General features: G+C 30.3%; 2 protein-coding genes across 3 annotated transcripts; one reads left to right on the top strand and one right to left on the bottom strand.

Annotated features, from left to right (window-relative positions):
• Nucleotides 1-1,511: 1,511 nt before the first annotated feature.
• Nucleotides 1,512-7,844, top strand: LOC107170383 (uncharacterized). Its single transcript, XM_015520483.2, has 4 exons — nucleotides 1,512-1,782; nucleotides 1,846-2,143; nucleotides 5,225-5,355; nucleotides 6,405-7,844. The coding sequence occupies exons 2-4, from the start codon at nucleotides 1,924-1,926 to the stop codon at nucleotides 7,371-7,373; spliced, it is 1,320 nt and encodes a 439-aa protein (XP_015375969.2). The 5' UTR covers nucleotides 1,512-1,782; nucleotides 1,846-1,923; the 3' UTR covers nucleotides 7,374-7,844.
• Nucleotides 7,845-9,491: 1,647 nt separating this feature from the next.
• Nucleotides 9,492-13,618, bottom strand: Rab1 (RAS oncogene family member Rab1). 2 transcript variants are annotated; one of them, XM_015520489.2, is made up of 6 exons: nucleotides 13,195-13,618; nucleotides 12,991-13,128; nucleotides 12,735-12,855; nucleotides 12,413-12,460; nucleotides 10,718-10,945; nucleotides 9,492-10,569 (listed from the first exon to the last, which is right to left on the bottom strand). In XM_015520489.2, the coding sequence occupies exons 2-6, from the start codon at nucleotides 13,002-13,004 to the stop codon at nucleotides 10,354-10,356; spliced, it is 627 nt and encodes a 208-aa protein (XP_015375975.1). In that variant the 5' UTR covers nucleotides 13,005-13,128; nucleotides 13,195-13,618; the 3' UTR covers nucleotides 9,492-10,353. The 2 variants fall into 2 exon arrangements, with proteins under 2 accessions (XP_015375975.1, XP_015375976.1); XM_015520490.2 differs by having other exon boundaries at nucleotides 12,991-13,125.
• Between the last annotated feature and the right edge of the window lie 3,851 nt (nucleotides 13,619-17,469).

The raw sequence follows: 17,469 nt of genomic DNA, 5'->3' as shown, positions 1-17,469 counted from the left end.
TTATTAGTTAGTTTATTAAGTAACTACTAAAAACAATAATTTAATTTATATTGATCAAACAAAATTAAAAAGTACCTAGTTCAATAATTCAATCATAAAGGATCATCATGTTATAAAACTAAAATTAAATATACTTTAATTTGTACATCATTTTTAAAGTTGTTATTTGAAGTCTGTATTTAAATATTTCCTTATTTACATAAAACAAAACAGCCTTTTAGCCATATAGGCAACATTATTAAAACATTGTACCTACAATGCATATATTATCTATTGAGAACTTAGAATTAAAAAAATTTGGTATAGTGTTATAAAATTTAAATGTGTGGTATATGTTAAAATAAATTAAATTATATAATTAAGTAGTCTCTTTTGTTTTTGAAAAAAATAATGCATAAAATGTATCTGCTCAGCTCAGAATCCCTTGAAAAAAAAGTTTAGTGCCAATGTGTCATTATACTATTATAGTTAAGTACAGTATAGTGTAGGAATATTGCAAGAATTTGGATTTGTTTTTTAAATTAATGTATTATTTTGATTATTCTGTTTATTAAACACAAAAGAAATTCACTATATCAATTAATTATTTTATTATCATTGTAGCAAAATACAAACAAATCTAACAAATTTTATATACTTATACAATTAAAGCAATTATAATATTTAATATGCCTTATTATACCATTTATTTTGTAATTTGTTGTTAGTATATTGATAACCATTAGTTATAATTGATAAGCGGTAGTTAGGTTTTTAGATATTTTAAAGGCGAATAAAAAGGATTTTAGTATTTTTATGTTGGCAAAGTTGGTCGGGTAAAAAAAAGCAATATCTTATGCGGGAATTTTATTTTTCCAATGTTGGCTAAACTGATCTCCCGAATTTTGATTTTGATGATATCTGCTGTTATCAAAATCGGGAAATCTGTACCAGCCCCCACTCTGCCGTGTGATAACATAGTGGAGGCTCGGCCTTGAAGTTATGATCGAATTACTGGAGGCTCCACCTTGAAGTTGGTACCGATTTTTGTTTACAATAAACCACATGTATAGTAAATGTAAAATGACAAAATTGTCATTATAAGTAAATTTTAAGGTTTGTTCTTTGTTATAAGTTAATTGTTAACTTTTAAGTTTCAAATGTAACAAAAATTATTGTGTATATTATTATATTTACAAAATCATGAAAATAAATTAATTTGTTATCAAGAATCAAAATTGTTTAATTTCTTATCAAAACTTTTTGGCCAACACGGCGGCACTTGGCGGCATCCAAGGTCACCCATTTATTTAACATAAAAAGATAGGGAATGTCGTACCCCTGCTACTATCTAGTATCTACGAACAAAATGCGAATGGAGCAGGCTGGTGACTAGCTGGTGAGAGACTAACAGACGTTTGTCAAAATGTCGCGCACGACAACTGTAGGGATAACGCATCTCTGAGATGTAATGTTGCGCCATGACGTTCCAAACTTCCAACTATTAAACTCGCGGCAACGGGCAACCACGGTGGTCGTCGGGTCGTGGTTTATAACCTAAAAAGAGATATATTGTAATATTGTAGGATAAAATATTAAAATATCTGAATTTAAGATAAAAAAACTAATGATAAAATAATGCATTTTTATAAAAACTCGTTTTACTAATCATAGTGTCTACAATTGTCGTCTTTATTAATATTTATTTAAGCTGAAAAATTTTATCATCGTCTCACGTACATGTGCCTGATAAGTCGTCAATAACACCACACAAAATAACAGTATAAACACCGACTTTAAACAGTAAAATAAATAATAAGTAATAACGGTCGTACAGTGTTCGCCTAAACGATTTAAATTATTTAGTAAGGAAAAGGAACCGTGATCCGTCGCCAATGATGTGTGGCTGTTGTCTGTGATTCATCTGGACCTTGAACTCCCATAATGGACAAGTACTTGAAGTGCATCAAGAGAAAAGAAGACGAAACGGACGCAGACAAATTCTACGTACCCCTAGGCCAGTGGATGGCTGCGGACGCTGCTGCGGACTGTGCATTAGGCATTCAACAACCCGCGGCTCCTCAAAAGTCCGAAAGACCGGCCACGCCGCCTTCGCCGATTTCGTGCTTGTCGCCAGTATCTGAAGACTTATCCTCGTCGAAAAGTACGTACTAAATTGTCATTGTCAAAAACAACAACATATTTACATCTATATTGTCCCTTTGCATTGAGATCATCGAAGAGCGCTTACTAGTATCATTCCTCGTGGGCCACCAAGTTTTTTGTGCTTGATCGGTCCACTTACAAACTTAATATCAACTATACTTACAATTATATACTATGTTTTATGGCCTGTACAACACTTAGACTCCATTTTTTCAATTTTAAAACACATTTTCAGTCGGCAAATTCATGACTCATTCGGCCCATCAAGTTTTAATCGGTAACCCGCCGGATCTATCCGACCCTGCTTCATCAGTCTATTGAAAAATTAACAATTACCCGACTATTTCATTGATTTAAATTTAACTTAAAAACCAACGTTACAGTAGATCAAAATACATTTAATACCTTGACAGACATGATTATAATTTGGGAATCACTCTGATTGAATGTATATAGATGTTTTTGAATATTTGATTTTTTTTTTTTCACTAAATAATAATTGCACAATAGGACACTAGATAATTTCCAATGTAGTAAAACCCTAAGAAATAGCAGTTGCATTAATGCATACAACACTAATGTCATTTTAAGACTTCTAAATATTTAACTGTTATAGTAGTCATGTCATGTTATGGCTTTTTTTTTATTATGATTGCTATAATAGTGATCATCTTTTAACATGTTGTATTTTCTATTTGTTATAGGATATATAAACTATAACTTTGAAAATGTAACATTTATGAAATTTGAGGTAAAATTTGGTAATTTTCTATGCACAATGATATGCGATGTATTAAGTGTTAGTGAAGACTGATTGTATTTTGTATTTTATTCTGCTATATTCATTATATTATCAATGTATTATTGATTACGATAGCTGCTTATACTTTGAGTAAAGTAAAACTATTATACTTGATATAATACACATAGTTTTCGAAATAGTTGTTTAATAAAGGTTATATTCATATATATCATATGATAAAATATGAATGGCGGACAATTCCCCCCCGGACATTTTCTCCCCGTCTGTTTTTGGCGTGGTAGGACATTTTCCCCCCAATATATTTTCGATGCGGACATTTTCCCCCCATTTTTTTTTTAAGTTTATTATTGAATAACATAATATTATTTATTATTTAATTAAAAAATTATTATTTTTTGAATAAATATAATCAATTATACTATAATTAACTTTATAAATTTATACTATAAATTAGATTTTTTTTTTTTCATAAACATAATAAAAATTATATAATAAAACGTAAAACAATTATATAAGTATAATAGTCTAAAAATTTCGACATAAAAATGATATAGGTATTTTGTAAAAAACATTTAATTTCTGATTCTTTTTTATATCTAAGCACATATTTTGTAATCGTCTTTCATATTTATTTTATTTTGTGAAAAACCGTACCTTAACTTTTGTAGTGCTTCAATGAACATCCAAATATTTGGATGCTGAGTTCTCACCAAAGTTTTAAATTTGTTATTGAAACCTTCACTTATATTATTTGTTCTACCTGTGTTTTCTTTATAGCATTACGTATAAATAAGGAGGAATAATATTATTTAATATAAAAATATTATTTTATTAAACAAAAAATAATTTCTTATTAAACAATAAATAATATAATATTATTTAATAATAAACTTAAAAAAAAATGGGGGGAAAATGTCCTACTACGCCAAAAACAATCGGGGGGGGGGGGGAAATTGTCCGGATACCATAAAATATATTTTGTATAGAGATATCCATTCAAAGTAGGACATCAATAATACAAATGACTCAGTAAATTAGAAATGAATCTGTGTATTACAGTGTTTTTGCTTTTGAAATTGGTTAATATTAAAATTAAATAGACATGAACTCTCTTCATTTATTTTGATTGTGTTTCCTGTTTGAGTCTAGATGATGATTGTATGAGGAATAATTTCAGGCAAATAATTTTTATTTGGGCCATCTATTTAATAGTAAAGTATTTATTTATTTTATCATAAAACTCAAATAAATGAAAAGATCTGGTATGAATGCAATTTTTTATGAGGCCTATTGCATGAATGATACTCATTAATTCGGGGAATTGTTACCTTTTTATTGATCGTCTTGGCTAAAATACACTTTACCATGCCCCTCACGAATTTCAAAAATTTGTTTTTTTATACTGATTTAGGAATTATTTGGATTTTTTTGCGGAAATCATTATTTTGGAAGTTATAGCCCTCCAAAGTTTGCGATTTTACGTTTATACGCTTTCGTGCCACTCTATAATTTACTGCGGCGAAGAGCAACTCGAGGTTTGACGACTGTAGCTGGCAGACGAAGAAAGGTTCCTTTAGTTTGAAGACCGGAGCCACTTGTGTGTTACTTTAACTAACAAGGTTCAGTTAACTTGTTAGGTCATTTGTCTGACCGTAGTGCAGGGACCTCCTCCCACGACCCCAAAGTGGTTGTCCTCCCCACACAGGTTAGCTATTTAAGTCCCGGGGGGTTTGGAGGCTAACCTCGAGTTTGGCGTCTAGAACAGGCAGGCGAAGGGAGCCACTATATACTTATTTTACTTTAACTGACGAGGTATACAATATACTCATTAGCCTGTCTACTTGTTGATAATTGCAAAATAACTTAATAGAGCTTATTTTATTATCATAAAGATAATTTAATTAACAATTTAGTAATAATGAGATAGTTATAAAATAGTGATATTGATATAAATATAGAACATAGTCAAATTAAAATTGAGCGCAATTGGTGTTGAGTGCCAAATTTGGAAGGCTATAACTTTCAAAATAATAGGTTCCGCACAAAAATTCAAACAGTTTCGAAATCAGCATTGAAAAACACGTCTTTTAGAAAAAAAAATTTCAAAATTTGTGAGGGACGTGGTAAAATGCATTTGTTCCATCGTCTTAAATGATATAGCCATTAGGATAATGTACACATGCCACAATATTAGCATTGGAAATCAATGTTTTCATTGGTAACTATTTCATAGAAGATAATGTGTAACAACTACTAATAAATGTATAACATTAATAATTGATAAATATAATGATAATATCTTTTATTATATTACAGAAAAAATTGGACAGATAAAACGCACTTCTAGACGTTTGCTGTTTGATGATGAAGAAAAAGTTAGCCTAAACAAGCCTGTTAATCAACAAAATATGATCATCTCTCAACCAAATGATGTCTTGGAAGAAAAGGTAAATAATAGTAAAATAATAAGCTAACCAACAGTGCAGTCTTAATAAAGATGAGAGGATAAAAAATAGCCTTATTTGTTTTTTTTTTAAATATGTCTGGTATATGGGGTGATTCACCAAGCATTCCCACCTCCTTTTTTTCTTATTATTAATGCAGTTATTCAAAGTCTGATTTTTAGAATCTATAAATACACTCGAATTTAATATTGTTTTGTACGACTTAAGGTGTGTCCTGTAGTGATACAACTTTTGTTTTTCAAATGAGAATTCCAATTTTTTACTATAAATTATTTAATTGATATTTTTTTTAAGATTTCTTATGTATTGAAATCAAAATTCTAATGAGTTGTTCTTAAGTTATTTAACTTTGTGTTCTAAACTTTGTGGTTTATAAGATATGTGGTCCAAGGTAGATTTGAAAATATTAGTCTTTAATATTAATGTATCAACATAAATAATCTTTAAAAATGACCTAAGTATCGCAAATATTAGTTCTAACAGTACTACTGTATTTTATACTTTTGAAAACAATTTTTAAGGACTATTATTCTTAGTACAAATATTTTAATAACTATGAAACTACCATTCTAATTTTCAATTAGGTACATACCTACATTAAAATTTAAAAATAATTATCTTCTAAATAATTTATAGTAAAAAGGGGGTTCTCATTTGAAAAAACAGAAGTTAGTCGCTACATGACACTCCTTTAGTAGTACAACAAAATCTCAAGAATTTGAAAATATGGTTTTTGAGTATATTTGAAAATTCCAAAAGTTAGAATTTTAATAAATTCATTATTAAAGGAAAAAATGGGGATGACTGGGTGAGTATGCTTGGTGGTGACTCACCCTGTATGTATTATATGCATTTTATTAAAATTAATTGTTTATTTGTAATTTAAATTGTCATAAATAAATGGTCATTAATATTTAATTAATTTGCGATTGTATGATTTTTATTGAGCTGCTGCACAATAATAATTTATGTTGTCACCAGTCCTTGAGCTTGAGGTTGTTTTAAAAACAAAATAATTTTTTGCTTTTCAGACTACTTCAGAAGATAATTCTTATCAGATTATCATTGACTCTCTGTCATCTCGTGGTTTTGTCGTGAACAGTCATAGTTCCTGTGATGACTACTGTGAATCACTTGGACAGTATGGATTTCGAATGTCGGCAGGCACAGATCTGCAGGCAAAGGATATGATAAGAGAAGTTGATGCGGTACAGACTTCGTTGTCACCCGCATGTGACCAGTTTGAATGTCTGTCGGTGTTTGAGGGCATTACTTATACTGTGCGCGTGGCAGCCGTCGGTTTGGCTGGTGATAACTTAATTGAAACAGCAAAAGTATTGGCGACTGTTGGTCCACACCCACACATTGTCTCATACTTTTGCAACTGGATGGATCCACGTTATCATTACATGCAAACTGAACTATGCCAGTCAAGCCTGCAGTCATTGCCCATGAACAACATTGTCGACTGCCGGACTGTGTTGGAACACATTTCGTGCGCACTCCACTATTTACATGACGGCAAAATGTATGCACACAATCGCGTCATCCGCCCGAATATCTATTCAGCCTTGGATGGTGACCGTGTCCTATATAAGCTAGGTGGTTTTGATGCGGCCACTAAGCTGTTACTGGATAGTAGCGCCGCCGTATCTGATGTCCGATCTTTGTGTTTGATGGTGTCGGAGCTGATTAAGAATGGTGATGGATGGTCTGCAGGCGAGGAGGATCTGCAACTGTATCTGTCAAACATAGAGGAAACTGTAAATCCAGCCGTCGTGAACGCTCTGGCCGTTTGGCGTTGGTGTTGTAGTGCCCAGCATCGGCCACCACTACTACAATCGAGCCAGACCAGCTTGTCAAACATGGCATATCAGAAGTTTGATACAAGAAACAAGGACAGAAGAAGTACAGCTGATCAAATTACGGTGGTGCCATCACTCAGAAAAATCAACGCTCGTCGAGCTTCAAAAATTGCTACGGCCTCTTTGCCACGCTAGTGATAATAAATTAATAAAAACATTTTTAAACAGAAAAATTAATAATTACCAAGGTCGGTGCTATTTGTTGCAAACTAACCAGTTTTAGTTTTTGTGTTATGTTTTGTTAAGTTATTGAATTATAATATTAACTGTATGTAGTTACATTTTGTGTGACAAAATTTAAAAAATTTGCGCAAAAATGACGTTTAACTTTTCTTTGATGCGCAGACCAAGTAGTTCCTGTTGTTTATCCATTACCTTTACTTTTATTGTTGAAGAATCTTGTATATTGATTTTTTTTAATAAGTGTACCTACTATTGAGTAGTGATTTTTTTTTACTATTATTATTATAAGTTTTATTTTGAGTATTTTGAACAAATACTCTATTATTTTGTGTAATTGAATTTGTCTTATTGAATTGTAAACAAACGTTAATCAACAGGACGTTGATGTAATAAAAGTTACTAATAAAATTTTTTAATTTATTATTTAAAGTTTATTTCTAATGTCTCGTCAGTTATCTCCAACCTTCCCAAATTTCATGTGGTGTTTAAATTAAGAGGTTGTGATACCCGCATGACGTGTTGTCTGTTTTACAAGCGTGTAACGTACCAAAATTTACGCTTAGCAGATCATATTTAGCTCCACTAGTTTAAAAATTGGAGTGAATTGACCTCTTAAAAAAATTAAAAGATAGGAGTATTATTTAAGCGACCTCTTGAGTTTTATACTATATTTAAATTTTCAAGCGGAGTTGTGAATATTTTAAAATTCCAAATTTTTTGTACACATTAAAATACTTATATCCTTTTAACATATGATGATTCAATTTAAACATTTTGTACTATGCTGCTGAATTTCAAATAGTCAGTAGACTAAATTTAACATTTATGTTATCCACATTGTAAATAGTTGCAGCAGTTACCCTAGAGTAGAAAAAAGATAGGTATTAATCCATTCAACAATTAAAATTTATCACTTCAATTGTTTGTTATGAGATGTAATTGAAATATTTAATTCTTCACTAATGATGAACATCCAATTATGATTGATTTATACAATTTTTTTTATCATTTTCATTGATTTTGTTGTTAATTATTTATCTATCTAATGAGCGTACAGGAAGACCTGACAAAAAATTTAAAAAAGATGCTACTTTAAATATGACAAAATTGTTAAAATAAAATTAATAAGGAGTAATTCAAGAAATATATGTATGTCTGGAAATTCACAATTATACCTGTGCACAAATATTTGTTGTTTCAGTATTTAGTTAACTTATATATTGTAATCAACATGAACTAATAATATTACCTTCCATTTGATTAAACTTAGACATTTAAAAAATATAATAATACAATTTTATGTTAATACAATAAATTGATCTTTAATCTTTGGTTGTTGATCCTGACAGATAAAATATTGCAAGTTAACTCTGTAATATGTAATGCTATAACAATATACAACTTAATATCAGCTCAATATATTTCAATAAACTTACATAATTAGTTATAAAAATACCAACGTTTCCTATAGTTTATTTTAACCACAAAACTCCATTCTACATATAGAATATATATATATATATATATATATATATATACAATTCTTATTTATTTTACTTTAACATTTAAAGTTATTTAACTATAGTTATATTATTTATTTAATATTTTAAATTAAGACGATTAATAGATTTTATTATGATAGTTGGTTGGATTTAGGAATTTGTTGAACATTATTAAAAAGTTGTATCATCCCATATTAAAACTTCATATAATCCACGTACCATTAGATAATAATATTACATATATTTCAAGTATTTGAAATGTTGGATGAGTAAGACTTAATAATAAAATATAAATATATAAATCAGCAAACACATAGGTAATAATAAAACATTCATAGAAAATAAAAAAGGTTAATTTTGTTACTTGATTTGACATTTAAGTGTTTTACCTTGTAGGCATTGTATAATTATGATTCTATCAAGGTTGGTTACATACATAAAACTAAAGTAACGACGGTCATCTTCATTTATTAATTAATTTCTATTTTTATATTATTGTATTGTATAAATATATATATGTATATATATTTATTAATGGTGTAACAAAAAAAGAAAATACCACGACAAAAACTATTTATAATAATTATAATAATAATAATAATAATAATAATAATATATAAAAGTACATTCATATGTATACAGATAATATATATTAATTAACTGTTTGCTGGCAGGCAGATAATATGTAGTATATTATATTTAAAAAAAAAATTTAGTTTTGCAGAGTGACTTTAGTAAATTCTAGAAAATTGAAATTTACACAATGTGCAAAAGTGCGGAGGGAGGGTTCGCATACAAATCTATGTAATTGAATAATAACAGCATATAAGTGTGTTGTGTAAGGGATTAAGGAGATTCATCGACAAGTTGACAATAGGTTGTTGTCGAATTATTTTTAAGCTTTTTTTTATCTGGTTGAGCACAGAGATAATAGGAATGTTTTTGGTATTTTGGAGGAGGTTGTATGCGAATAACATTGACGATTATTATAATAATATAAAGAAACGGAATAAAAATAATAATAATAATAATAAAGAACAAACCACGACTGATGCTGCTATGATGACGTAATTAATAATTAAAGGTAATAATAATAATAATAATAATAATAAAATATATAATATTATGTATATGTACACAAAATAAACGCGTTGAAAAAATATAATAATTTAAGACAGTAGTGGGCAGGGGTGAACTGGCGGTGAGCATGCCAATGGCACACTTCTATTTTATTATTTTTTAAATGTATTTTGGATTCAAAAATGTATTTCCCCAACTTGAAATTTGTTTTAATTAGTAGTTGTAAATATATATATATACATATATATATCATCTATCTCCGTCTGTAGCTCGGTTCTTCATCATCAGTAACGATAGTAAGTTGTCCACAAGCGTTCTGCAATGCTTACGATGACATTGTCATGGTATCATTAACAGCAACCACCTGACCCACCAGATGTGTCGGATGATTTTGAATCAATTGTTACTTTTCCAACCCCATCAGCTGCCCCTCCTGGCCCTTGGCTATCTAGTGGTCCAATACGGTTCTTAATCTCGGCAGCCATAGTTAAAAATGCCAATTCCACATTAGTTGCTTGTTTAGCAGACGTTTCCAAGAACGGGATTTTTAGATGGTCAGCATATTCCTGTTTAGGCATATAAAACATTTGTACATATCTTATGTTATTTATATACTTTTTTATTTATCAACAATATTTAGCTGGTATTTTGCTATATATATAATGACAACTAAGACTATTACATGGTAGACCTGTATTTAACATCTATACTAACTTTGGCTGTTGCTTCATCCACAGCACGCTTGTCGTGCAAGTCGCACTTGTTACCCACCAGTAACTTGTTGACATTATCACATGCATACCTAGCTATTTCCTCTAGCCACTGTTTCAGATTAGTGAATGTCTCCATATCTGTGCAATCATACACGACAATGATGCCATGTGCTCCACGATAATATGATGATGTGATTGTACGGAAACGCTCTTGCCCTGCAGTATCCCACTGAATAAAAAAAAAAATTAATAATATATTATTTAGTAATAATTAATAACTTATTGGTAAGAGGTTTTCATAATTTGTAAATATTAAGAAGATACTACACACATATTTGCTGTCTCCGTCTTACAATTACATACCATACCAAATTTACGCTTAGCAGATCACGTTTAACTCCGTTAATTTAAAAGTTAGAATTAATTGACCTATTATGAAACTTGATGGTAAGAACATATTATCTGTGTTTGTAAGTGGGTTTTTTTTATAATATTTTAATGTTGTAGCAAGTTATACGTGTATAAAAAAGCACTAATTAAAAATTATCATAACTCACTTAAAAACTAAGTTATTGTGAATATCCAAATATAACAAATACAGATAATGTTCTTACCATTAAGATTTATAATAGGTCAATTTATTATAATTTTTAAACTAACAAAGCTTTATGTAATCTGCTAAGCGTAAATTTACTTTGTTATGCACTTGTAAGACGAAAACAATTAATATGTGGATAGCGTCCTTTTAAATTTGATCTATACCAAGACATAAGAATTTTTTGTTCAATTAAAATTTGAGCAACTATGCTATTGAAGGATTCGTATTATATCAAAAAAACAATGAGTGTATGTAGTGTTCAAAAGTAGGATATTTTAATTAAGGAAAATACCCTACACTAAAATCTAAGAGTGGTTGAAGCATTTTTAAGATATGATAAAAATAAAAAATAATTTAAAGAATGAATAAGACTCTTGAGGCTTTTATTTTTACATAGGTAATTATGAAAATAGTTTGAAAAATGCAAAAATACCAAAGGTAAAATTATAAACTTTAATGAAAAAATAAAATTATTCATCAATATTACCAACAATTAACAATTAACCTATTAACTGAACACAAGAAGAAGAAAAAGGACAAAATCTATGTGTATTTAACCAACAAATGTTGTTTGGTAATCAAGTGTTATTTTTCATTTACTAGTATTGATATTTACCTTCATAAAATTATTTTATTAATATTAACTGTTAAACATTTTGAAAATACTGAAAAATATGTTATTACTAATAATAGTATTCTAAACAAAAAGTTATACTACTAAGCACAAATGTTAATCTCATAGGAATGTAAAATATTTAAATTACTAAGAAATGTTTCAGAAACTTATAAATATTTTGTTAGGAATTATAAGTATATTTTTATAAAAATAAAATGTTTTTTTCTATTATATCATTGACCTATAATCAAGCCTATAATTATAATTACATATGTGACATAGAAATTGAAATATATTTAAATCATAATAAGAAAAAAATCAAGGTTGTTAGGTTTTCAGTACAATATAGAACTTAGATCATTTAAACCTTAAAGTAATTGTTTTAACAATCTTGATTTTCTGAATCGTAATAGATAATTCAATTCACAATTATTAATAAAAAAAAGTAGGTATTTAAATAAGATAATAAATATAATACTCACGATTTGAAGCTTCACAGTCTTATTGTCCAGTTTGATGGTGCGGATTTTCTATACGTATACAAGTATATATATTATTGTCATAATAAAGTAATTGTTAATATCATAGTAAGTAAAATAGTGGAATATTATTACATAATACATAATATTTAACACTACTGAAATCTTATACAAGACTTCATAAAAAAATCAGCATTAGAATATCATCAGAATTAGATAGAGAATAGTTCAGTGGCATATCAAAAAGTGTAAAAATATGTACATGCCACAAACAAGTAAGCTCTGGTCACCAACCGTTATATGTTCTAAATATAATTGAACTTACAAAATCCACGCCAATGGTGCTTATGTACGAATCGGTATATGTATCGTCGGCAAACCGCAAGAGCAAGCATGATTTTCCAACGCCTGAATCGCCAATCAGCAGCAGCTTGAACAAGTAATCGCTAAAAACACAAATGGACACATCATCAACGACACGATCCGAATATCGAAAATGACATTGAAGGGAGTCGTGTGGCGGAATGAGGTGCAACGACAAATTAACATCCCCGAGATCGTGTTTAACGCGAGATACTTACTAATCCGGACTCATGTTGTCAAGTTTTGTTGGTAAGTTTTTCAGAGATGACGACTACAATGGCGACGAAGATTGCTTGCGGCAGAGGCTAAGGGGCGTTCGCGTAGATACGACAACGACGTCGAGTGATAACGAGCTGCTGCGGAATGTTAATGAATATATTTGATTGCCTTGTAGTCGATTGCGTAGTTATAATAATACGTACGTTTTCAGTCGAAACGGGACGAGAACGGTCACGAGCGACGTAAGTGAGTGATGTGCGCCGTGGAAACGAGTCGTCGGGATGCGGAAACACAATAAGTGTGATTTCGTGTGCACTGTGTAAAGACGCAATATTGTTACAGCAACGGCGGTGACTATGGCAGTATGGCGCAATGGGCGGGTGTATGTGTATATTTTTTTCTCTCTTTATTTCTCCCGTTTGATAAAACGTCGATGATACACAGACACGGCGGCAGACCTCCCGAACTCCCGACACACACGTCACACAATAACTGAGCTAATAGGCAGGCGGGGCAGGGGAACGGTATGGGCGACAGCGGTGGCGGAGGGGTGCCGATGACGACGACGACGACGACGACGCTTGAACAAATATGGCCGACGGACACGACGGTTGTCTTTCGAGTGTCATGCACCATGCATGCAACCGCAGTACCGCACACCCCGGTCCCCGGAACGCCCACGTCAACCGAGTTGGGCCGACCGACGCGATAACGGCGGGTACAGTCACAGACAACTCGATTGTATGTGCAACGTCATCGCTGTACCGGCTTGGAGGTGACGCGACGCCGCAACGGACGCTGACCCGTTCGGGCCGTTCGTTCCGATACGCTCCGTGACGAACCGCAACGCTTCGCCGGTGACGGATCTGTCAGTATAATCGCCGACCCGTGTTCGTAACGTTCGTATGATGGAGGTAGGATATTATTTTTGGTGAGATTACAATGATTTATATTTCATCACATCAAATAGTTCCGGCAAAATGTCAAAACTTAGTATACAAAATCGTTTGCCACGTCACGGTCGTATAGAAAACATCGATATTTTTAAACTTTGAACACGTGCAATATAAATAGACATTTTTTTTATATTTCGCAACATACCGATAACCAGTGTGGACGTGTAGTAGAAGTTTAATTGTTTAACATAAAATTATATGTATAATCTATCATGAATCATGATTCACGATGCCGGTAGAGGTCATAAACGAAGAATCGTGGAAATCCCCCTATTTTTTTTTATTTTCTATTTGATAACTTTAAATATAATATCAAAATATTGTTTATTATTTAATATGTAATTTTGTTCCCCTTTTGTATCAATGAAATTAGTGGTCCACCTATAAACATCACAAAGACTGCATCAGAAAAATGTATGATTCGCCTAAAAGATTGATATTATTGATCGTACTACTAAAAACAATTACATTCACAGTGATTAAATTCTATGTTAGATTGCCAAAATTCTTGATGTTATAGAGCATTAGAGCCAACAAACTACCTTGTTAAATTGATAATAGTTGTATTAGCATGATCAATGATACAAAACCAATTATCATTATAATCGTAACTATTGTCATTTTAACTAGGTTATGTAAAGTTAATAATGGATTTTATTGATATAACAAAATAATATTATTATAGTGAAAATACTTAACAATCAGTATAAGTTGTGAAGACAATATATACAATCATGATGAATGATAATAATTATTTTTGTACCATTGATTATATACTATTTGTTGAGTGTAATTGTATCTAAAATCTAAGAACAAAATACATTTTCAAATATGTTATGAATACCTATAATAAATTATAATTGTATGTATAAAATTACTGATTATAACTAAATCAATTAAATAAAAATCTGTAATATTTGTAGGTATCGTACCGATATATAGTGTTTGAATTGGAAAAATAAAAGAATCGTTCCTTACATCGATTAAGCTCAATCTGGCCCTTTATTAGAGAGCTTTTCTCCGTCACCGCCAACCAGTGTTGCAACTAGGATCTATTTTAAGAGGTTGTGGGGGGGGGGGAGGAAGAGTTATACAAATAAAAAAAAGAAATTAACAACAAAAAGAAACAACGTAATTCACCGTGATAATAATATGCTGTCTAAAATGATAAACTAAATCAAAGAATTTACACACAAACACGAAACCTAACTTAACCTTACGACTTAATTTAATGTTTTAGATTAATAATGCCAGAACAACTTCATTGGAAGTGATTTCAATGATTCCATCAACGTATAAAGTATTTATTATTTATAGCTATACTGCTATAGCATGTAATATATAATTTATCATAATATATTAATCATATTTATAAAGACCTTTCACCTTTGGGTCATTTAAATAGTAGATAAAGCCCCAGATCATTAAAAAACTTTTCTTTTCTTTTATATAAAATTTAAGATTTACCTATTTTAAAGTTAACAAATAATATAGTGTGGTTTGGTGTAGCCGAATGTGTATTCCCAGTTGCGTAGGCACTCTGAGTAAATGCACTGATCGGCGTCGTTAGCTCCTGGATGGGTGACCACCAGGAAATTTTAACTACAAAATATTTGCCACATATTATATACGTTACGTGCTCTAAACCAACGACCCCTTCCCCCAACAAACAGCTAATGACCATAGTTTCCAGACTTGAAAAAATAAATAAAAAAATAGCATATTAATTTAATAGAGGTCTTACAGTTTTAAATATATATAATTATAATCAAATGAATTGCTGTAAGTACTTATATATTTTAATACTTTAATCGATGACGAAATCCAACAAGATAATTATTTTTATGTTTATCTAATGTTCCATTACGACACAAAATTTTAGTTTGCACATTTATTATAAGAATATAATTGATTGCTAACACATTTAATATCAAATATAGTTCAATTCAGTTGTAATTTTAGGAATGAATTAAAATATTATGATAAGACGTAATGAGTGATAGCTATCAATAACGGTTATCAATAATTGTAATGTGTAAAAATGTATATTAATTAATAAAATAATGTTTTTATTGTTTTTAATCACCAGTCAAAAAAATTGAATTAAAAATCGTGAGTAGTATCTCATAAATTCATAACTAATATTTTTTTTTCCTCATGTTTATAAGTTAAAAAAAAATATAAGAGCATATTTAAGCGCATATATTAGGATTTTTAAGCGCATAAGTGCATACATATTTCGTTAGTTTTTAGCGCATAAACTTCAGGGCCCTAGTAATAATTATTATAACATACCTATTCTATGAATATGCAATATATTAAAATAACCATCATCGCAACTTGACATTTAAATAAGGTGCTTTAGCTCTCGGGTTTTTAGTGACTTAGTGGGACCCAACTTTTTAAACTATTTTTTAGGGTGCTAGTTACGAGGGGACGAGTAAGAGGACGTCTCACCCGCATATATTGTTTCCGTCTTACACGCGTACGACATATCAAATTGTACGCTTAGCAGAACACGTGTAGCTCCATTAGTTTAAAAATTGGAGTTAATTTACCTATATAAAATCTAAAGGTAAGATTATTATCTAGATAACCTCATACGCTTTTTATTATATTTTAATTTTAAAGTGAGTTATGAACATTTTAACATTGTAAATTGTTTGTACATCTTGAAATAGTCATAACTCGCTTTAAAATTAAAATATAACAAAAATCTTAAGAGGTTATCTAGATAATAATCTTACCTATATAGATTTTATAAAAGGTAAATTCACTCTAATTTTTAAACTAACGGAGCTACACGTGTTCTGCTGAGCGTACAATTTGCTATATAGTACGCGTGTAAGACGGAGAAAACAGATGTTGGTGCGACGTCCTCTTTAATAGCTGAATAGATATTTAAAAATTAAAAGTTAGAATGATATTTATTTATGGTTTGTTCTATAAACCATAACATAGGTAGGTAATATTGGTTTAGCTGGAATTGGAGTAATTCATTTGAATTTTGTAATGTTCTTGACTTATTTATTTATGAATGAAATAAGATTAGGTTATTTAGTAAGTTATGATAGTTATAAAACATTGAAAAAACGTCGAATTGAAAGTGAAAAAAGTGAGAAGATCTATCCCACTCAACACCCTCTTTCCGTTTCCTTGACCGCAAATAATGATCCTGTAAGTTATACATCGTGTAACTAAAGAACTCTAAAAGCGAAAAGAGCTTTTTATTCTTTGATTAGGTAGTGTACAAAAAGTCAAAAAGTAATAGTACCTAGTATTTAGTTACTATCTTCGTCTTCGAATGCCGTATTCGTTATCGAACGTTGACAATCATGTTAGCTATTTGATCTCTATATTAACGACTGTTCTGAATAGAGATATCGTTGATAATATATTGAACCACTTTCGAAGGTTGTCCATTCAAGAAATTTGTGGCCTTCCACGGCTGCTTCTTCCAGCTACTTTGCCTTGTATTATTAATTGTAGTTGACTATATTTTTCTGAATGTCGCATAAAATG

This window comes from Diuraphis noxia, unplaced genomic scaffold (genome assembly GCF_037042655.1).
Source record: "Diuraphis noxia isolate RWA-SAM2 unplaced genomic scaffold, SU_Dnox_SAM2 contig0001, whole genome shotgun sequence".
NCBI lineage: Eukaryota > Metazoa > Arthropoda > Insecta > Hemiptera > Aphididae > Diuraphis > Diuraphis noxia.
Note: the sequence above shows the minus strand (reverse complement) of the source record. Positions and strands in the feature narration are given on the sequence as shown.

Bases quoted from the DNA above. Each gene is read 5' to 3' on its own strand.
- LOC107170383 (XM_015520483.2), top strand. From the start codon at position 1,924: ATGGACAAGTACTTGAAGTGCATCAAGAGAAAAGAAGACGAAACGGAC. The intron at 2,144-5,224 runs GTACGTACTAAA...ATTATATTACAG, and splicing joins AGACTTATCCTCGTCGAAAA to AAAAAATTGGACAGATAAAA. The intron at 5,356-6,404 runs GTAAATAATAGT...TTTGCTTTTCAG, and splicing joins ATGATGTCTTGGAAGAAAAG to ACTACTTCAGAAGATAATTC.
- Rab1 (XM_015520489.2), bottom strand. The intron at 12,461-12,734 runs GTAAGTTCAATT...GTATACGTATAG, and splicing joins GCACCATTGGCGTGGATTTT to AAAATCCGCACCATCAAACT. The intron at 10,946-12,412 runs GTGAGTATTATA...TTTTTTATTCAG, and splicing joins AGACTGTGAAGCTTCAAATC to TGGGATACTGCAGGGCAAGA.